Raw genomic sequence first — 22,058 nt, 5'->3', positions numbered from 1 at the left:
AAGGATTCATTGGCTCCAGAGAAGGAGGGCTCAAGGGCTGTGTGCCAGTGAGTTGCCGTCCCTTTTTTTGCTTAGTTGGTTTCTCTTTTGATTTCAATGGTTTAGTGATCTGTTTGGAAGTTTTAGCCTTTTTTCTCGGCGGTTCCGCAGGGGAGACCATTGCCGAAGGAGAGGCTTGCCTTTCCCCAACAAGAGGGGAGGGAGGCTGGGGAAGCTCCTGAGAGGAGGAGGGGTGAGCAGCGGCATTTGCGGACGCTTGGGGAGCGAGCGCGCGCTCATAAAGGAGCGCTTTAAGCCTGGCGTCTCTCCCTTTACGAGCTCTGGTGGTAAAAGCCAGACAAATATCACATGTTTGGGGGTTGTGGGATTCCCCCAAACAGAGAAGGCATTTAGAGTGCCTGTCTGCTTCGGGGAGCGTCGCTCCACAGGCAGAGCAATTTTTAAAGCAGAGAGAAGACATATCAGGCCTGGAAAAAGGGAGAAGGCAGAAGGAGGGTCACAAAACGGTCCGTTTGTCAGGATTGGAGAAAGGTGGTCGTCGGTAGTCAGAAGATGGTCAAAAGTCCGTAAGAAGCGAGAGGAAAAACCGAGAGATGCTGCTAGCTTGGCGCGGAAAAGGAAACTGGCAAGAAGCCACGCCTGCTGGCTATATACGGAGCGGGGGGGGGGGGGGGGGGAGCGATGGGCGGGCCATTCTTCTCATTCTAAAAGACTTTTTTAACTAGTATATTTCCGAAATGCTGCGCATGCGCGAGGTAGAACCCATAGGTGCTTATTTCACAGACGACACGAAGAATAATAAGGAGGATTCTCTTACCCAAAAACAATATAAAGGCTTAACAGCAGCTTCAAATTTGCCATAAAGAAAGGAGTGAAGAGGGACAGGGCTCGTTGCGCCTATCATCACTTCCAGCCTCCTCCTGCCTGCACTTTTCGCCATTCCCAATGGTTCCCCTTTGTGGCTAACCATCCTAATCTTTTTCAGTAAAAACGTCCCCACCTGTGCTCCATGTCTATATTCAGAAAACAGCAAATCCCCTACCTCTGGTGAGGAGTCAAGGCATAAAGCCTGTAACCCTGTGATGCCAGCCTATTTGGAAAAAGCAGAAAAGCTGCCCTGGCTCCACTGCCCCCCCCAATATGCCAGCGCCTTTTCCTTCCCCTCCAACTCACACAGACATCCACAGTGCCATCTACTCTCTTGAGAGCTCGCCCCCCAAGAAGCATGTGTTGCTTGTTTTTTTTTTTTTAAAGATGGAGACAGCCCTTTTTTATTGGTTCACCTGGCACAGCTAGCTGATGATCCGGCTGATGGCCTGCAGGGACGGGAACTCCTCATCCTCCTGCTCCAAGTGCAAGGCCTTGTGGGAGGCCATGTCCTGCAAAGTCAGCACCTGCTGGCAGGTGGAGCAGACACAACAGTCCAGGTTCAGTCCTGGCTCTGGCTGCCAGGCCGCCTTACGGGGGTTCTTCCGTGGCTTTCCAGCCTTGGCCCGGGCCTCATTGTGGGTGGCCAGCAGTTCCTGCTGCTTGGCCGTGTCCGGCAGCAGCACCAGCAGCTCACTGAAGATCCTTCGGAAGTTCTCGCCAAGCAATTCCTGGCAGCTTCGGTAATACTGCTTTGCAGAAATCTGGCCCTGGAACAGAGAAGGAGAGTTGAACATTTTAGAAAATGGAAGAGTTAGAAGGCAACTCAGAAACCTACATACGCAGAAATTAGTATTTTTAGATTCCTTGCATAATAGTCGCAAAACTGTTTGGAGCAGATTTTCCCTTCCTTCCCCAAAGGCAAGACCATCTAAAAATTATAAATAGAATGGAGGTTTCTGGAACTCGGTTCTTCCCTCCTTCCTCTTGAGATAGTTTTAAAAACCTGGAATGGAAGTCTCTGTAATCTGGATCTTTCCTCCTTCCTCTAAAGAGCTCCATTCCATTTTGTAAACTGCCTTGCCTTGGGAGAAAGAAGGGACTTCATTCCATCTTTCTCTGAGGCAAGGCCGTTTAAAAAAAACAAGCAAACAGAAATAGATCTGTTTGTTTGAGGCTGGATCATCCCTCCTTTTTCTGTCTCACAGGTAAAACCTTTTTAAAAAAATAAATACAAAAGTCAGAAGATTCAAAGGTAGAATTTTTTCACCGCGTAATAGTCACACCCACCTTTTTGATTTTAAAAAAGGGATTAAAAATGTGGCTATTATCTAATGAAATGCCGTAACTGGATTGGAAGAAGAATGCTACAAGACGATGCACTCGACACTAGGGAGACTTTCTAAAGAGTGCAAAGGTAGCTCTAGAAAATGCTGGAAATGTGAGATAAAAGTTGGGACATTTTACCCTATGTGGGGTTCTTGCAAAAGGAACCAGAAATACTAGACTCAAATAACAACAACAGCAAATTATTTGTTACCTGCCTCTGCTCGAGGCAGGGTACAACAAAGTGTAAACATATCAACATAAAATACATAAACTATAATACAAATATTAAAACATGCCATTATAAAATATTAGATATGCTGGAAAAAAACTGTTAAGGTTCCATCATAATGAAATCAGAATGAAACCTGAATAATAAATTAAACCCTTGTGCTGACCAATAGGTCAACGGTTCAAATCTGGAGAGTGGGTTGTGTTCCCTCTGTTAACTCCAGCTCCCCAGGTGTAATGAGAGAAGCCTCCCACAAAGATGGCAAAACATCAAAACATCCAGGCATCACCTGGGCAACATCCTTGCAGATGGCCAATTCTCTTACACCAGAAGTGACTTGAAGTTTCTCAAGTCGCTCCTGACATGAAAAAAAAAAAAAACCAAACTAGAAAGAAAACACGGAGGATTACTACTATATGTGATAATTGCAGTCTCCAACTTTTGGGACAAAACAGAACAAAAGAATTATACTCTGTGAACTTAAGAAGACCACATGCCAAATTTTCACCTTGAATAGACATGTGACAGCCCAGTATAAACAATACAGACAAAATGGGGGAAAGGTTTTCCCTCCAAAAGCCCCTTTTTGTGAAACAAATCATGGGATATTTTCTTTTAGAATATTCAATAAAACATTTAAGAAAAAAATATAGATTCAATTTACAGGCAGGATTTCTTGAGGGAAAGAGCTATTTGAGAGTGGAATGAAGAGAAGTGAGGAATGAGCAAAAGGTGGCAAATGCTTCAAAAGTGTGGGCTCCTCACCTGCCTAAACAGCCCCGAATAGGTCTTGAATTTGTTGAACTGAGACTCCTGAAGGAATTCCTTGATGGACTGGATGAGTTGGATGTTCCGCTGCTGGAAGTTTTCTAGGATCAGGTAGGGTCCTTGGCAAGGTTTTGGCCTGTTGAGGGGTGGGGGGAGAAGTATCTTCAGGTGTTTCTTTTATAAAATATTTTCTGATGCAGATGCTCACAGAGAGGCATCAGAACACTGTGCTGCAGGTGTAATTCATTTCTCCAGCTCCAAATCCAATCAGTTAGGAAACCAATTGGATAGGAAACTCTTTGTTGTGCAATTATAGATAGGAAACCCTTTTTAGTGCAGGAAGATGGCCTCTGATTTTAATTCTGAAGGCATTACAAAGTGTGTAAAATGGTGCCCAAACTTGTAAGTAGCAGTGCCTCTCTCACATATCTATTACAGCGACCTTTATAATTGTGAAAACCTTATCTATGCTTTCCCTTTACCCACTTTCAGAGAGAAAATAGTCTCTCTAGAAATGTATTATGACCCTCCAGGCAACTCTATAGTATACTTTCTCCCTGAAAGTTGCATCGGCGGATCTAGCTTGCACAGACTTGCATTACTTTTCCTCTTCTAAGTCCTCCAGTGCAATGCTATGGCTGGTTGGAACCAGAGATGAGGCAATTCAATGGTATTTTGTTGCCTCTGTGATTTCGCCATAAATGTATCCCCTGCAGATACGGGATCTTGCTGTATAGTATTTCCATCACATACTTCAGTTGAAATGGAGGGGAGGGCCCAAATATAATTCACAAAAAAATATTTCAAGGACTATGGGGCAGCATGTTCCTCAAAGTGAGCCCAAAAAGCGGTCAATTAAACTATGTCTAAAAGGTCTGCGGCAATAAGAAGGCATTTGTTGGCACAGGAAGGGATCTCTAGAAAACGCCTCCAGAATCCGAGGGCCACCATGAGAATACCCGCCTCCTTCTTTGCTGCAGCTGCCTCCCCCCAAACAGAAAGCCTACGTCACTACATAAATGTAGAATAGAGATGATGCAGGAGCTGCCTCAAAGGGCCACTTACTCTTTTGGAGGAGCAGAGGCAGTGTCCGAAACAGGTGTAATTGGAATGAAGCCTGGGGGTGGTTTGCTCAGGGGGGCCAACAGCCCAGGAGGCGGCAGCAGGTTAAGCAGCACCACAGAGTTGAAACCTAGGAGATTCGGAACCAAGGAGAGCCATTATGATGTCAGCCAAGGCGAGCATTTTATTCACAGCTCCTTAGGGCCTTCATGAATTTCCTTCCTATGCACTGAGGTTGAGCCAGAAGTGCCTCCTTGAGTTATTTTCACAGATAGTCTTTACCATTTTAAGGACCATGAACCAAAGCTGGGGAACGGCACAGATTACCGTAAGCATGAAGTGCTAGCTCAATTCCAGTTAAAGGCTCTCAGGGAAAATAATTGTTAAAGGCCTTGGAGAGCCATTTCCTGCCCAAATAGGTAAAAACTCAGCTAGGTGGCCTGTCTCAGTATTAAGAGTGGACAGATCAAAAAACAACCTGGCAAATTGGCACTACCTAAAAGAATCCTCCACCTTGTGCGACTGTAGAGCAGAACAAACAACTCCGCATCTGTATGCTTGCTCATAATACCATGCCTCATGTACAGAGGAAGAACTGTTTAAACCTACAGACAATACGGGCGCTGTTGCCCGTTTTTGGTCAAAAAATATTTAGATGATTTTGGTCCTTCTATTTTTATCAGTTTTATACTTATTTATGCAATGCTTTTGATAAAATAAATAAATAAATAAAGTATTAAGAATGTCCTGTCTGATTTGTGTGAAGGTTTGGGTTCAATTCTATTTCATCCCAGAATGAGCTGTTCAGAGAATTTAGCGATGCTCGGAATCTGTTCCTGGGAAATCTGATTAACAGCAATAATAATAATAATAATAATAATAATAATAATAATAATAATAATAATAATGTGTAGACTCTGCAAGGAAGCATATGAAACAATAAATCACATCTTCAGCTGCTGCAAGAAGATCACGCAGATAGACTACAAGCAGAACCATAACATCGTTGCTCAAATGATACATTGAAACTTGTGCCACAAATAAGATCTGCTTGCGACAAAGAAGTGGTGGGATCACAAGCCGATTTTTTTTTACAGAAAATGAACATGTCAAACTACTCCGGGATTTCCGAATTCAGACTGACAAAGTTTTGGAGCACAATACTCCTGACCTCACAATCGTATTAAAAAATGAAGTATGGATCATTGATGTTGCAGCAGGATTGAAGAAAAACAACTAGAAAAGCTGACACAGTATGAGGATTTAAAGATCGAGCTACAAAGACTCTGGCACAAGCCAGTCAAGGTGGTCCCAGTGGTGATCGACACACTGGGTGCAGTGCCTAAAGACTTTGGCCTGCACTTAAACACAATTGGCGCTGACAAAATTACCATCTGTTAGCTGCAAAAGGCCACCCTACTGGGATCTGCACACATTATTCGCCGATACATCATGCAGTCCTAGACACTTGGGAAATGTCAACGTGTGATCCAATACAACAGCCAGCAGAGTGATCTTGTTTGCTGTGGACTCATCTTGCTGTGTTTCAAATAATAATAATAATAATAATAATAATAATAATAATAATAATAATACCCTCCATTTCTTCAACTGTATGAAACCATTGATTGGCAAACACAGTGCCATTGCTACTAATGGAAAAACATAAGATACACCTGCGATACTAAGATGCATCTAATTTTAATAGATGTTTATGTAGAGAAATGACTTAAAGAAATATAATAACAACGACAACACTACGTAACGTGATTTTTGTTCCTGGATAACCTTTCCTGGATATCCATTCCTAATTGGTTCTATCACAAAAACATGGAAAAGGTTTATTAAACTTCAAAAACTTGTTTTTGTGAGACTCCCTGCAGACCATTTTGCTATAGTTTTTCAATGAATATCTCACAGAGTCTCAACTAATTCAACAGTTTGTGGCAGCCACAAAAACAAAGTTTCTGGAGTAGAACAACTAGTTTTAAAGTAAGTACCACACAATTAAAGAGGAAATAATACTTTCAAACCAGGAACAGGAAAAAAAATCTTCTTAATGTTCAGTTCTTGTGGGTTTTTTCGGGCTATATGGCCATGTTCTAGAGGCATTTCTCCTGACGTTTCGCCTGCATCTATGGCAAGCATCCTCAGAGGTCTGCTGGAGCTGGGAAAAAGGGGTTTATATATCTGTGGAATTTGTATTTCACCCAGCTCCAGCAGACCTCTGAGGATGCTTGCCATAGATGCAGGCGAAACGTCAGGAGAAATGCCTCTAGAACATGGCCATATAGCCCGAAAAAACCCACAAGAACTGAGCGATTCCGGCCATGAAAGCCTTCGACAACTTCTTAATGTTATTTTCATATGCTAGGTTTCTCTGGGATTTTATATCAGTACTTGTTTTATGAAGGTATTGAATGTTTGCCGTTGTTATGTTGGAATTCGCCCTGATTCCCCTCGGAGTTATAGGGTGAAATACAAATACTATTATTATTATTATTATTATTATTATTATTATTATCTTTTATCTGCTCGAGGAGAGGCATGCATAGTTCAAAACACATAATCATAAAATGTATTTTTGGCAGGACATTAAGGCCTACAGTCCCGTACTTTCTCAACCACAGCTGGTGGCATGGCCCTTTGCACATGTTAAGGGGTCTGGCGGTAAAACAGCCATAACCCAGTCCATATGAAAGGAAGAGCTCAGGCTTTGCTCCTGAATCTCATTCAAGCACATATGGAATCCATTTTTGTAGCCACCTGGCATTTTTAAACATTTTTGGGATTAATGAAACAGAACTCCTAATCTTATGGTGCATTCTGAATTCCCACCTGCAGTCCTTACCTGGAGGGGGAGGCATTTGGGGCGGTCCTGCGTTTCCAAGGACAGGAAAATCTTCTTGAGGCAATGGGACCTGGTTCGGGGAAGGGGGCTTCTTGAGGACGGGGAGCTCTTTGGAAGCCTGACTAGGGAGGAAGGCCTTCTCAGAGTGGCCATTCACAACAGCTGCTGCTGGAGTGAGGTCAGGGGAGGGCTTAACATCCGGCCCCGTCTTTCCCGAAGCCAGGTCAGGCATGGCTTCCTGTAACGTGGGGGGCGAGGCCGCCTTTGACTTCTCCGCCCCAACCTCCTTCTTCCGGCCCACTCTAATGAACCCTTGGGAACTGGAGGTGGCCAGCAAGGAGGAAACGTCCACCATAGTTGGGGCCGCGTGGATCTCCTGGGTGGTGAGGCCACCGCCACTTCGGTCCTCCTCATCTCCAGAAAGAAGTACTGCCTTGGTCTTTTTGCTCCCTCTTGCGCCACCACTTGGGGCTGCTTTCCGAGGCGGTTGGCTGGGGTTAACGGTGGCTACGGCCCGGGCCACATTTTTGCCAGAGCTGCAGCTCCAGGCGGAGGTGAGGGCCGAGACCGGGTTCGGCTGGGCGCGGGACACCAAGGCCGGGAAGTCCTCCTCCTGGAAGGCAGACCTCTTGGCGGTGACTGTATAGCTCAAGGAGAGGGCCAAAGAAGTGGCAGGAGCGGAGGAGGAAGAGAGGCTGGGGAAGTCTTCTTCATCCAGCTTGACCGGGGCTGGCTGGGAGGAGCTGCAAGGGGAATATCGCACGTGAGGACTCACCCTGTACAATACCATGCAACCGCAAACTGTTGGAAATGACAACCTTCTTCAATCCTCCACTAGTGATATGTTTATCTATTATCCTGTTGCTTATTTTTTGTATATATGTTCTAGTATGCAGCGTCCTTCATTCTATGGTTCCTGGGAAGTTATAAAAAGGGCTGCAGACCATAGGATCACTTCAGACTATTACAGACTACAGATTACTTCAGACCTTAGATCACACACTGTGAAGGAGCGTAAAATTACTGTCACCAAATTTGTGAGGAAGCCGGGCAATGACCCATATCAGCTTAGGAGCTGGTTTATAAAGGGACTATTATTTACGGAAGTATTTATTTATTTGATAGCGTAGCTCTAATTTGGTTCTTGATTTGACAAAATTCTGAAAATCTACTGAAAATCTCCTCATTGGGATTTTCTCCTTGTGCAGGCTTTTTGGCTTAGAAGTAAGGGTAACAGAGGCAAGGCTTGTAAAAAAGAACAGTAACAAGTTTTATTAGAATATAACCGATTCAACATTTCTTCACTAGAGGCACAAACTTGGTTACAACAGTAAGGTTTCATGAGTAACTTTAGGTACAGACTTTAAGAGGTTTCTGTAAGCAGTTTTATCTTTCCTGGACAACTGTCCTAATAAAACAAATAAGCTAAAAGGCTGATTTAACAGAATTGGCTCCCAGTCAAACCTTGATTCTTAACCCAGAATCAATCACCCCCTGTAGTTTTATCACTACTGTATCCTTTCCTGTAACCCTTTTGGTCACAAATTTGTTTCCTGAATCTCCACCCAGAGATTTCAGTCTTCTCTGCAACTCGTTAGAGTCACATACTCTTCCCTGTTTCTCCCACTAGAGAAATCAGTCCTTTCTGTAACTCTAACGGTCACAGACTAGTTCCCTTAATCTCCCACCAGAGATTTCAGTCTTCTCTGTAATTCTAACGATCACAGACTGCCTATTTCAAACAGATGCACTCAAGCTGTTTGAAGCCAAGTCATTAGCCCAACTCTTGTATGGTGCTCAGCTGGGCCCCTTCCCCAGTTTTGCCCCATTAGAGCTGGTTCAGTCAAAGTTTCTGAGATCGGCCTTGCAGGTCCCTAAATGCGTTTCTAATGCCACCCTGCGACTAGAGATGGGCTTTATGAGAGTGGAGGCCAGGGTGTGGGTGGCCATACTCAACCTCTGGCTCAGACTATCCCGTGCACCCTTTGGTCTTGCCCCACTAACTATGAAGGATGACTTCAAATCGACATGGAAGCAGGTGGTAGCATAAAAAATCTCCTCATTGGGATTTTCTCAAGGTCTACTACTCACTATGGATTACAATAAAGCCAAAGCACTTATTAAACAACGTATACCAGACACAGAGCGCCAACTAGATCTGGCCTCGGTTCAAACTTTCCTTATCAATGAAGACAGCAGATATCTTGCCTCCCCTATGGCATATTTAACAAACTTAGAGGTTCCCATTCATCGAAGGGCTTTCACCCTGGCTCGATGCCACGCTCTCCCATCAGTTGTATTCGAAGGCCGCTACTGGAAGATCCCTTTCCCAGAGAGACTCTGCCCCTGTGACTCGGGTTATGTAGAAACAATAGAACATGTGCTCCTTCAGTGCCCGTTCTACAGGGATATCCGTGCGAGGCTTATCTTACCTCTGTTATACAAGCACCCAGGCCATTCAGGACAATTTTATACCTCCATGCTACTTGCAGATATTAATTCAGCTACAACCTACAATGTTGCAAAGTTCTGTGCAGCAGCATACAAAATCCGTCAGGGAATGACTAGTCCCAAAAGTTAACTGTGTGTCCAATAATCTTCTTCTCTGAATCTAAAATTTGGTGATGGATCTGGGCATTGTATGTTTTTACCCTGTTTCCCCTTCCCTTCTGCTCCCTCACCCATATTGTGCTTCAGTAGTTATATTTATATTTTTAATGTACCAAACATACCAAGTTTGTATGAAAATGTTATTATTTCCTGTGCTGGTCAATGACCGAAATAAATGATTTAATTTGAACAGATGTGCAGTTAGGTGACAGTTGGCTTCACCCCCATTGTTATGGCAACTCAGCTTAAGCCAAGCCAGCCACCATTTCTAACAAAATATAATCCTACATACTTACAATTTATTAACTACTGTTTAAACAACACATAACCATAAAAATAAAAATACTCATCGTCACACACACTTATTTGCTGTTTTTGCTGTAAGAGAAGCCCTGGCCAGATAGCACAGAGATTTATCTCAAACCTATCTGAAACTGGATAGGTTTTAAAACTGTGTATGCTGAATACATGAAAGTTGTGAGTAAACAAAATATGTTATTATACAAAGTCTACTTTATTTCGTCTCTTGAGTGCATAATATAAACAAGTCATTTTTATGGGGAGAGTAGATATATTTTTGGACATTGAAAAACACTTCTGAAGCTCTGCTATTTTGATGCACTGGCAAATCTGTTTTCCTAACATATCAGAGATAACAGATTATTGATTCTAACAACTGAAACCATTACCTTGCATAATTATATCTGGTTGTATACCACAATAGAAGTACTCTAAAGGGTTTTTGGCTCTTCTTTGAAAGGTCACGCTTTTCTAAAAAGTTATGAACTCCAAAAGGTGTTTTTTTCCTCAAAAGGTTATGAATGCCATTTCCCAAAACAAACATTTTGCATAAATGCAGGGAGCCCTGAGGCCATGAACTTGCTTGGGACTCTGGGTTGCTACTGGGTCGTATGGTGGTGGTCAAGTTCAAATCCACTTTCCCAAGAGGCAGAGGATTTGGATTTGTTTCTAAATAGAATCCTAGAGTTGAAGGGATCTCTAAAACCACCCAGTCCAACCCCATTCTGCCATGCAGGAAAACCACAATTAAATCCCCAGTGGCAGATGGACAGCCAGCCTCTGAATCCTAGAGTTTCAAAGGGATCTTTAAAAACCACCCAGTCCAAACCCATTCTGCCATGCAGGAAAAACTAAATTAAAGCACTCACCACAGCTATCCATCCAGATTCTGTTAAAAATCCCCCCCAAAAAAAGCCTCTGCTGCTCTCCGAGGCAGCGACTTCCACCCTTGAACAGTTCCTATGAATTTTTTTCTGATATTCAGGTGGAATCTCCTTTCCTGCCCTTTGAACCCACTGCTCCGAGAATGGCCCAAAACCCAAGTGCTGGGGATTCTAGGGCATGTGCAAAGTGTGGATCAGAATACAAGGGGAAGAGAGGCTTGGGAGACCTCCTGATGAAGAGTCATGGAGGGGAAACAATTTTGATTTCTGAGGGAACAAGCTCTTTCTTTTTTGATGCAGATGAAATTCCCATCCCATGCCCACCCTCATTCTGGCTGTCTGCTAGCTCCATGATCAGAATAACACACTCTGAAGTGAGCCTAAGTGATAACTCCACAAACAGCTCTGTGACAATTAGTCCATAAGTTTTATAGGGAGGGCTGCTTGAGAAATGGAATTTTGGCCTTAGACAGCAGAACAAGAACATTCCTATATCTTATCAGTGCCCTATCCAGATCTAATTACACTGTATATGTCTGCCTATATCCCTTTTTGGTGGATGCAAAGGTTGCTCCCCCCCCCCCCCATGAAAGCTACCTCCCAATGCTCCTCCATGCTCTGTGAAGAGGAAGAGAGTGAATAGAGAAGGCCACAGAGCCAAACACAAACAATTACATCCACAAGGACCACTTAGCAGGTATTATCATTTTGCCTCTGGCTATGGGAAAGTAACCAGGCACTTTGCTGCACTGTCTCCACTTTCCATCAGCAAGGAGAAGGCTGGTGTGTCACAGGATGTTTGATACGGAGGGGGACAATGGCCATAACTACCAAAGAGAGTCTAACTTGCAACTTTCCCCAAGCCACTTCTTTGATCTTACTTGCATAAATTATTTTACATGAACCTACATAAATCTGGCTTGAGCCTGGCCCCGCCAAATCAAGACCTCACCTCTGCAGACAGCCCACAACCGGCGTGCCAATAGCAGGGAAGTCTTCCTGGTTCAGAACGGCATTTGGAAAGGCTTCCTTGGAAGCTTGGGAGAAAGAAGAGAAAGGCAGGTTGAACTAAGAAGGCCTCTGAAGAGTCCTTTCTTCTAGGTAGGCTACCTTCTGATCCCATGGGTGGCTCACCTGGTGCTTCAGCCTGAGGCTTTTGTCCTCGCTTTAAGGCGTTCAAGTCTGGGTCCTTTGCATCCTCCTTCTTCCCATGGACACTCTCGTCTTTTTCTTCCCCGCGCTTTTTCTCCTCTTGCCTTTTGGCAGCGACTGAAGCCCTGACTGCTGCAGCAATGTCTCGGTCTTCTTCTTCCCTGTTTTTTTTTTTTAAAGCAGCAGGAATAAAGTGAGCCAGGAAAGGCAAAATGTTCTCCCCTCTTCTGAAAGCACAGGAAGGCAGTCCCTCTTCACTAGAGAACAAATTGGGGGCAGCTTGGCAGGACACACCAAGGGCTGGTAGGAACAAATTATTCAGGAAGAGACCACTAGCAAGATGGAAATTTCTATTATCACAGAGAACATCTGCTGATCAAAGGCAGAGCACACAAGCTGCAATCAGAGGCAGAATTTATTACGTAACAACTTATTCTGTACTTTCCAGGTGGTTGGTTTATTTTGAAAAGAACTGTTGGGAAGTATTTCACAAAATGAAAATTACACCATGTATTGTATAAATGGAAACAATCTGGAAAAGGTGCTGAAAGCTTTTGCCACAAGAGTAGTCTAGTTCTGTCAGCAAGTTCCAGGAGCATCCTGAAACGATGCAGAGGTTACACTCCTGTTTCCCAGTTTAAATTCCTTCTCACAAACTGTTTTCCAACTTGCAAGTCCCCCCCCCCCCCAAGGCAACATTACCTTTTGTATCTCCAGCTGCCCCTCCTGTTTTGTTGACCACCTCGCAAGCCTGTCCTGCCTCCTCTCATTTGGCGGCTGTATCGATCAACCTCTTTGTAGTCTTCCCCGCTCACGACACCTGGAATTAGAAGATACAGGGCGCATCAGCCTCAAAATGCCCCTTTTTCCCAAAGGATTAATATTCCACACCACAGAGGATTACAACATGCTACAACAGAGGTGGACTGCATGCTCTCCAAGACCTAACTTGTTTCCCTCAAGCCATAAGGAGAGGTGAGTAAGAAATAAAAATTATTATTATTATTATTAGGAGCCCTTGGTGGTGCAATGGGTTAAACCCTTGTGCTGGCTGCTGACCGGAAGGTTGATGGTTCGAATATGGGGAGCAGGGCGAGCTCCTGTGTGTCAGCTCCAGCTTCTCATGCAGGGACATGAGAGAAGCCTCCCACAGAATTATCCAGGCATCCCCTAGGCAACGTCCTTGCAGACAGCCAATTCTCTCACACCAGAAGTAACTTGTATTTCTCAAGTTGTCCTGGATATGAGAAAAAATTACTATTATTAGTAGTAGTAAAATAATAACAACAATGGCCTGCTAGTTAAGTCTTCTTGGATATGAAAAAAAGCCAGAAGACTTTCCACAGACATTATTCAATCATGCTTTCTATGATTCAACCAAGCAAATCCTTGCCCATTAAGAAAGCCAAGACTCTGAAACACACTGCATCCTACATCTACATCTGTATTCAGTATTTTTCCTCTGCCAGGGAAACATGCACAAAGCAAACATTACAAGTACCCTATAGCTGTAGAATTTGAAAGTTAACCCTTGTCCTCTAAAAATTATTGAAAAATGAAAAAACCAGCCAGTCTAGCATACCCTCGTTCCTCCGCTGATGCCTTGGCGCATAGTTGAACTGGAGGTCAATCTGCCGGTTCTGCCGGGCCTCTGCCCGGTTCTTGCTGTGGCAGGCCATCTTGTGGGCCTTGTAGTCTATCTCAGTCCGGAAGGCATGGGTGAACTGCTCGGTGCTGCACTGGCCTTCTTCACAGAGGAAATGCTTCTCGCAGAAGTGTTCCCGGAGGTATTCGTAATCGCTACAGTGGAGAAATAGAGGCAGTGCCTGTTAACTGATCAGCAAACTCAAAAACACAGATGCATTTGCACCAGCAAAAACAGAAATGGAACACCTAACCAATTAGCTTATATTATCAAAAGCACAACAAAGTGTCTTGGTATAAATGTGCCGAAATAGGAACCTTTACACATATGTGGTGACAAGATACAACAAAGGGTGAAATGGAAGAAATATCTGGGCTACAAACAGAGCTGAATAAGAACTAGTTTTTGCCATGAAAATGGAAGGAAAAGATTGTAATAAAGATTGGGTATTATAAAATATATGATAGGAGCGGAACAAGCAACGTTTGTGCTGGGATGGAAAGAGCACAAAAAATGGGAAATTAAAAGTGGCATGAATATTTAGCAGACTATGCTTCAGGATTATATTATTAAATAAATAGATATCCTATGAACAATTGGGTCTCAAAAGAACTGATAGCCAAAGTGAAGGGGAAAGGAAAATACAAGGAACTAAATCAGACCATCTCCATGATACAACAAATAGGATAAAAGCCAAAATTGAATCACAGCTGTTCCTGGAGGGAGGACTAATAAGGAGAAAGGTATAAGTAGGATACTAAGATGGAATTAGAAAGAAGTAGAATTTGAGCTATACCAGAACACTATGCAATCCCTTTCACTTGTATTAATTGATTTTGTTTAATACTTCTGTAATATAATTGTGACAGTTATACTGTACCTATACAATCCAATAAAATGGTAGATAGATAGATAGAAATGGAGACAAATCAACACAGAGCTGGGCCTGGGGAGAACCAGTGGCTCATTTCTAAGAGGACATAGTAGGCCCAGGCTGTTGCTGTGCACAAACCTGTAATATTCCTGTGCGCCGTCAGAATCACAGAAGTGGCAGAAAAAGTGGTCTCTTCTCAGGTGTTTCAGTAACTCATCGTTGTCCAAATAGCGCTCATCACAAAATTTACACAAGGGGTGGCCGCGGTGAGATGTGTCGTCGGGGTCCCCGTGGATCCTATGCCGAGCCAGGTCCTTATGTGAGTACCACTTGCGCTCATAGGTAAAGATCTAGAATGCAAGTGGGAGAGAGAGAGAGAGAAAGCAGAGACTTTGTGCTGTGGCAGGCAGCAAGAGGTTCCTCTTGACTCCAATTGCTCCTGAGGCCTCGTGGCCACTTACCTTTAGGTGCTTCAGGCAGAGTTTGCAGCAGAAGAGTTCGTGCTGCTTCCTCATATGTTGCTCCAAGTCCCCAACAGTGGCAAAAGGCCTGGCTTCCGGGCAGATTGGGCATTCATGCTGCAAAAGCTTCCTGGAAAAAAAGAGCCCCCAAAAAAACAGTTGCAGAGAGCTTTTTCCCAATACAACCCCCTTTGCTTCTCATGAGAAGTGCAAATATCTCTCACAGTCATTTAAAAAATAAATGCCACTGTTTCCTAAGTGTCTCGAGTGTGGGCCAGATTTTATTTTGATTTGCAAATGCATGCTAATTAATGGAGGATAGGCTTAGAATAACATGATGCAAGTTTATTTATTAAGCCAACATGCATTGCATATAACTACATCTCATGAACACATGCTTGCACATAAATGCTGCTCATTTGCAATATTTATTCTGCTTCTGCCTGTTTGCTAGATGGACACGGAACACTTTTCTCTTGAACATGGAAGTCTTGCTTAGTTCTTTTCCTTTCATCAGGCACATATTTTCATCCTTAACTTCCTGGCACTGAGAAAGCAAAAGCATTTACGCAGCTGCTTATTTGGCATTCCTATTCTCACTAAAGGAAGCTGTTTCTGTTTTCATTTCTAGCCTCCGCTAAGGAAACAGTTTGGGACAATACAAATCAGATATAGTTATTGTTATCATGCCTATGGGGATTTCACTGCTACTGTAATTTTAAAGAGCTAGTTTATAGAATAAGTTTTAATGTTTCTATTGGAAATTGTATACTGTACTTTTAAAAGTTCTACATTATTTGATGTCGTGGTCTATAGCTGGCACAATAAACCATTTATTCATTAAAGGAAGCATGCTAAAGAGCAGTTACCTATAGAGAGCACAAACTTTTCCATCAGTAAAATAGATGTCATATTTCTTGTCATGCTGCAACTGGCTGAGGTTGATTGTGGAGAATGATGTCAGCTTCCTCCCAAAGACCACCTAAACAGGACAGGGGGAGGAGAGTTAAAGCATGTGCCAAAATACAAATAGATCAGCATGGGTCCAATGGAAATCATCAAGGAAAGAACACAGACTAAGGGAGTGCTGATGGTAGCTGCAGGAGGAACAAATTCTGATCCCAGATAAACAGAGATTTAATTTTTGCCATATGATTTCCAGAGAGGAAAGAAAAGTGGGATATGTCACTGCTTCCCAAGGTGGGAAAAAAATGAGGAAAAAAACACCTCAATTTTTGCTGGAGTCAGAGAACATAGGATCCCTGTGAGAAAGTGGAAAAACCACAAATATAAATCTGCTATATTTTTTCTCTCTCAGTATTTCTAAGTCCTCCAGTGCAGTTCTATGGCCAACTTCCGGAAAACATTGACTGAAGAATCACACTGAAGACCTTGAAATACTAAGGGAGAATATACTTTTTTGGTCACATATAGGGTCACGGCAAGCATAGTCATCTGCAAATTATCAAATCTATGAATGCTTTACTTCCAAACGTGGAAGGATAACTGAATCTACTAGTTCTACCCAGGTGAGCTATTTAAGCAACCTAACGTTTGAGACACTAGGCTTTGTGTTCAAACTGAATAATCACTGCTGGATCAAAATGTCTGAACAGATACAGAAAAGACTCAAAGCAGGAAACAAAGGGTGTCATTTCTAAAAACCACATGGTCTGCTTAAAGTTTCAGTTTTCTCAAGTCACCAGCATAAACTGACTCATTCTACCTTCTAAAAACACCCCCGATTTGGAGGAACAGATGGTTTCCATTGTTTTGAAGGCAGGGTGAGCTCATGTAGAAGGAACAGGGGTTACAATAATCTAGCATTTCCAGCTAAGTTGGAAAGGAGGTTTCCCGGAGATCTCTGGGTTGCTTCCTCCCTGCTGATGCCCTAATGGCCTTCTCTCTTTCCCTACAATTTGAGAGTTATGAAAAAGGAAATGCCTCTGGCTGGTGACACACTGTACCAAGAATAAATGGGAGACATCATCTAATTGGACTGGAAGGAAAGGCAAGGGAGGGAGTCATACTACAAGAATGTGGGTTTGGGGAGCTCTCCTGAGCAAAACGGGGGAAGAGCAGCCTCAAGGTAAGCCGGATGGACAGGAAGCAAATTTCAAAGCTTTCTGGGTTTCTCCTTGACATATCCAGTTTAAAGAAACAGGTGACAGACTCTGAAAATCACTCTCTTAGCTTCAGAGGAAGGCTAAGGCAACCACTTTCTGAACAAATCTGGCCAATAAAACCCTGTGAAAGGTTTGCCATAGATTTGAGAACACACTGGAAGAACAACAAAGCAATGATATAAGAAACGAGCCCCATTGAGAAGCACGGTCTGTCAAAATTCACAGTAATGGGTGAGATACACAAGGACAGGCTGTATGTCTTAAAAAGGAACCTTGCTGGGTTATGCTTCAAGACCTAGAATTTCCAATTCAACTTGCAAAGCCATAACTAGTAGCCCCATGGCACAACATGATGCCAAGCGTTACACTTGCTTAACTATTAAACCATGTCTACAATTGCTGGTTATGAGTTGCAACAGGAAAATACAGAACAGCTACTTATAATCCTGGGACTACTGGTTTCTAAAAGATTGTCCCCAGAGAAGCTGAACTAAGGGCAGGGGCTTGGAAGGAAATATTCTTTCAATATCCAAGATCTGGATCCTCAAGAGTTTTATAAGATGTTGGTAAACCCCCAACAGAGAGGGTGTTTCTTGGCTCTCTGAACACCTAATGCCATCTCATGTCTTTCCTCTATTCCTGGTTCTAAAGAACAACTTCCACCAAAAAAACCCCCAAATGATCAAATAACATGATCACTGTGCCTGACTCTTGAACTTGGCAACAGCTGGAGCACAATGCAAACAAAATGCAGGCAACATCCCAGGGCATGACAAGGGCAAGCTCACAAGGCTTCCTTGAAAAAGGTGTCAGAGTGACCATCCACACAGTAGAATGATACCATTGAAAAACTTTAATCACTGATAGAGTCATAAGACAGAGCCTGTTCTGACCTGGACAGAGTAAATTCCCCCAAATGGTGATGATATTTGGAAAGTAATATCATCACCATTTGGGGGAATTTACTTTGGAAAGATTGAGAAACGAAACAGGCTTCACTTGCAAACACAGAATTGGCCTGAGTTGGAAGGAAGTGCATAATCTAACAGGGTGAACCTGTACTTCTATCCTTTCTATACAGGAAACATCTGAATTGTCTGGCTTTACCGGCCTTTCAATCCAAGACCATTCGGAGATGTAACCTCAAGGAAAAGAAACAGGTCTTTCAAAAATAAAATGAGCACATTAGAAACAACATGAAATCAGAGACCTGTTGCACAAACATCAAAATTGATGGGACATTAGATAGCATCATATTTGGATTAAATAGTATGAGGTCAATTTCGGGAACATTGAAGACGAGTCAGCTATGGAGGTTCTAAAGATTCTATGGACACAAACTTTGTTCCATGTGCAAAAATACTTTTAAAATATTGTATAAAATGACCTCTAGGCTGTGTGTATCAGCGATCTATGAAACATAAATGAATGTCATGCATGGACTCTCCAATGTATCTCATGACGGAATACAAATTCAGATTGAGCACCCTGTATCTGAAACTCTTGGGACCGGAACCATTCCCTCTTTCAAATTTTTGAATATATAAAGAAATGCGCAATATGAAATACCTTTGAGAAGCAACCCAAGTCAAAACCACACCTGACACATCGTTGGAAGACGATTTTATCACATTGTTATCAATAATGTTGTGCTTGCATAGACTGAACAATTGGAAAGCAAAAATATAAGGACATTTTAAGAATAATTTGGAAGTCCAGATAAGGTGCTCAATCTGTAGCTCCAAAGTGAGGGGAGGGGATCAGATATCCATCGTTGTTGTCATTGTTTGGGGTGGCTTCCCCATTCAATTATAAATAGTGGAAGCAGTCTTTATCTGAAGTTTGAGGCCTGGACTGCTTCTACCACTAATAATTAAATAATAATCCCCTCCATTAACAACAACAGCAACAACAACAACAGACCCCTGCCTTTTTCCCACCCTCACAGCATACACAAAATTGGGTGGAAATGTGAAATCCCAAATACTTTTTAAAGTCATCATGATCATTGTCTGGAGGCGGGGGGGGGGGGGGGGGTCCTCATTCAGTTATTAACAGTGGAAGCAGACTTTCTCTGAAATGTTTGGGGCCAGGACTCCTTTGGTCACAGATAACTGATTGACGAAGAAGAACAAGAAGAGGAGACAGTGTGAGCAGGCCACGCCTGCTTCAACTATTAATCACTTAATAGGGAACCCCCCTCAAAGGCTAATAATAATAATTATGTATTATTATTTATTCATAATTAATCACTGAATTAATAACAACAACAACAATGCATAGATATGTAAGCAGGCCAGGGATATTTAACCATTAATCACTGAATGTAAGAAGAATAAAATAACAGTAATATTAACAATAATAGATAGATAGTGTAAGCAGGCCAGGGCTGCTTCAATTATTAATCACTTAATGTAATAATAATACTAATAGTAGTAGTAGTAGTAATGGCGTACTGGGTGCCGTGTCAAAAGATCTCAGTTTATTGTATACAATAAACATCGACAAAATCACGATCTGTCAACTGCAAAAGGCCACCTTACTTGGATCTGCTCGTATCATTCGAAAATACATCACACAGTCCTAGACACTACGGAAGTGTTCGACTTGTGATTTTTTGATACGAACTACAGTGTATAGATCTCATTTGCTGTGATATACTGTGCTTTTAGATAGACAGACAGACAGATAGTGTTGAAGCAGGCCAGGGCTGCTTCAACTATTAATCACTGAATGTAAGAATAATAATACAAAATAGTGTAAACAGGCCAGGATCACTTCCACTATTAGCTGCTGAATGAGGAACCCCATCAAACACTAATAGAGTATTAATTAATTATAACAATAACAACAGAGTAACAACTGTTGATCATAATAATGGAGTAATAACTGATGGTAATGAGAATGGAGTAATAATAAATGATAAAAATAGAGTAATAATTGATTATAATAATAACAATAATAATTGATTTTATTAATAACAATAATAAAACTATAACAATGATAGAGTAATTGATAATTATGATAAGAGTAATAATTATAACAATAATAAAATTATAATAATAGAGTAATAATTGATTTATTTATTATTAACTTATTTACAGTATTTCTATACCGCTTTTCTCACCCCTAGGGTGCCCTAATGGCACTTCTTCCATGGTGATAATGATGATGATCATAATAATAATAACAGAGTAACCATCGATGATGATGATGATCATAATAATCTTTATTTCTAACCCACCCTCTTTCTCCACATGGGGCGGCTTCCAAAAAAACAAATGGGCAAACATTCAATGCTAAGTGCAGTAACATGATAAAACAAACAAAACAGTCCAATTGAAATAGTCAGATTTAAAATACACAAATAGAATGTGAATAATATAAAATAATATAAAACAACATGGGCTAAAACGTATTATCAATCAGGCCTCGTAAATAACTCATTCAGCAGGTATAAAAATACAGAAGTAACTAAGTGTGGCTCTCCAATGATGACGATGATAATAATAATAATAATAATAATAATAGATAATAATAGTAACAATAATAGATAATCAACCCAGTGTTTCCCTTATTGAACGACCTCAAAGGCTAATACAGGCCAGGGCCAATTTCAGCCCTCTCTCCCTCCAGGTGTTTTGCACTTCCACTCCCACAATTAGGGAAGTTATGCTACCCCTCTATTCTGCTTTGATTAGACCACACCTGGAATATTGTGTCCAATTCTGGGCACCACAATTCAAGAGAGATATTGACAAGCTGGAGGACGGGAGGGAGGGCCGAAGTTGGCCGTGGCCCAGGGGAATAGTACCTGGTCGAGCTCCTCGCGGCAGACGGCGCAGTACCTCCCGCCGCAGAGGGCCCTCATCCGGACGGAGCAGCGGAAGCAGACAGGGTGCTCGCACCGGCCCAGCGCCACCACCTCCAGCTCCCCGCAGCACAGCATGCACAAGGGCCCGGCAGCCGGGGACGGAGGCGCCTTCGCGGCCGAAGGAGAAGCCGCTGGCGGGAGCGGCGTGGAAGCCATGGCAGGGCAGGCCGCCCCGGCTGAGGCAGGCCCACTCGGCCCCGCGCGCAGCCTAGCAACCGCTCCTTCCTCCCTCCCTCCTTCCTCCTGCCTCCCTCCCTCCCGCACCAAGAGAGAGGAACTTCCGCTCGACACCCCGCACTTCCGCTTGTCGCCCCGCCTCCGCCATGACCACTTCCGGCGGGCTGTTAGGAATGCTGGGAGTTGAAGTCCAAAACGCCTGAAGGGCAGGCCCAACCTTGCACCTCCTCCTCTGAAGACCCAAGAAAGTGCTGTTCTTCTTCTTGTTACAGTGATAGCTCAAAACACTAAAAATATTTGAAACTAAGCATTGATTATGTATACATTGCTATGTACTTCTACATTTGATGTGTGTGTGTGTGTATATTATGTAGGCCTGTTCAATGCATGGTTTTAAATCAGTGTTTCTCAACCAGGGGGTCGGGACCCCGGGGGGAGAGGGGTCGCAAAGGGAGTTACAGAGGAGTCACCAAAGACCATCAGAAAACACATTATTTTGGATGGTCTTAGGAACCCTTTTGGCAGAGAGGGCTGAAGATCTCTTTGCCTATCCTTCTCTTTTTGGTGTTGGTGAACTACAACTCCCAGAATTCAAAAACAGCCACCCCAACCCTGCCAGTATTCAATGTTGGCTATGTAGTAGGCCTGGGCGGTTTCGTTCGTTAATTTTGTAATTCGTTAAAATATTTGTTATATTTAACAATTACAAAATGATTTCAAAATATATTTTCAAACCCGGAAGGGTTTTTCAATAACGAAACGGCATCCTCCATACTTTTTATGAGCTTCCACCCGTTTCGGAAATGGGATGGAGGATGCTGGGTGCCCTGGGAGCCAATCCGGCGCTCC

The 22,058-nt window shown here is 42.8% G+C and overlaps 1 protein-coding gene across 1 annotated transcript; it reads right to left on the bottom strand.

Annotated features, from left to right (window-relative positions):
- Positions 1 to 1,194: 1,194 nt before the first annotated feature.
- LOC137095103 (E3 ubiquitin-protein ligase ZNF598-like) lies at positions 1,195 to 21,282 on the bottom strand. The gene is made up of 12 exons (XM_067461354.1): positions 20,973 to 21,282; positions 15,902 to 16,014; positions 15,033 to 15,162; positions 14,710 to 14,921; positions 13,635 to 13,852; positions 12,755 to 12,872; positions 12,035 to 12,213; positions 11,853 to 11,937; positions 7,107 to 7,849; positions 4,259 to 4,385; positions 3,191 to 3,329; positions 1,195 to 1,637 (listed from the first exon to the last, which is right to left on the bottom strand). Exons 1-12 carry the CDS (start codon positions 21,186 to 21,188, stop codon positions 1,293 to 1,295), a joined length of 2,625 nt encoding a protein of 874 aa, XP_067317455.1. The 5' UTR covers positions 21,189 to 21,282; the 3' UTR covers positions 1,195 to 1,292.
- Between the last annotated feature and the right edge of the window lie 776 nt (positions 21,283 to 22,058).

Source organism: Anolis sagrei, chromosome Y (assembly GCF_037176765.1).
Source record: "Anolis sagrei isolate rAnoSag1 chromosome Y, rAnoSag1.mat, whole genome shotgun sequence".
In the NCBI taxonomy this organism is placed as follows: Eukaryota; Metazoa; Chordata; class Lepidosauria; order Squamata; family Dactyloidae; genus Anolis; species Anolis sagrei.
Note: the sequence above shows the minus strand (reverse complement) of the source record. Positions and strands in the feature narration are given on the sequence as shown.

Coding starts and splice junctions, on each gene's coding strand:
- LOC137095103 (XM_067461354.1), bottom strand. CDS start 21,188: ATGGCTTCCACGCCGCTCCCGCCAGCGGCTTCTCCTTCGGCCGCGAAG. Junction 14,922..15,032: donor TCTGCCTGAAGCACCTAAAG/GTAAGTGGCCAC, acceptor CTTGCATTCTAG/ATCTTTACCTATGAGCGCAA. Junction 11,938..12,034: donor GCCTCAGGCTGAAGCACCAG/GTGAGCCACCCA, acceptor CTTTCTCCCAAG/CTTCCAAGGAAGCCTTTCCA.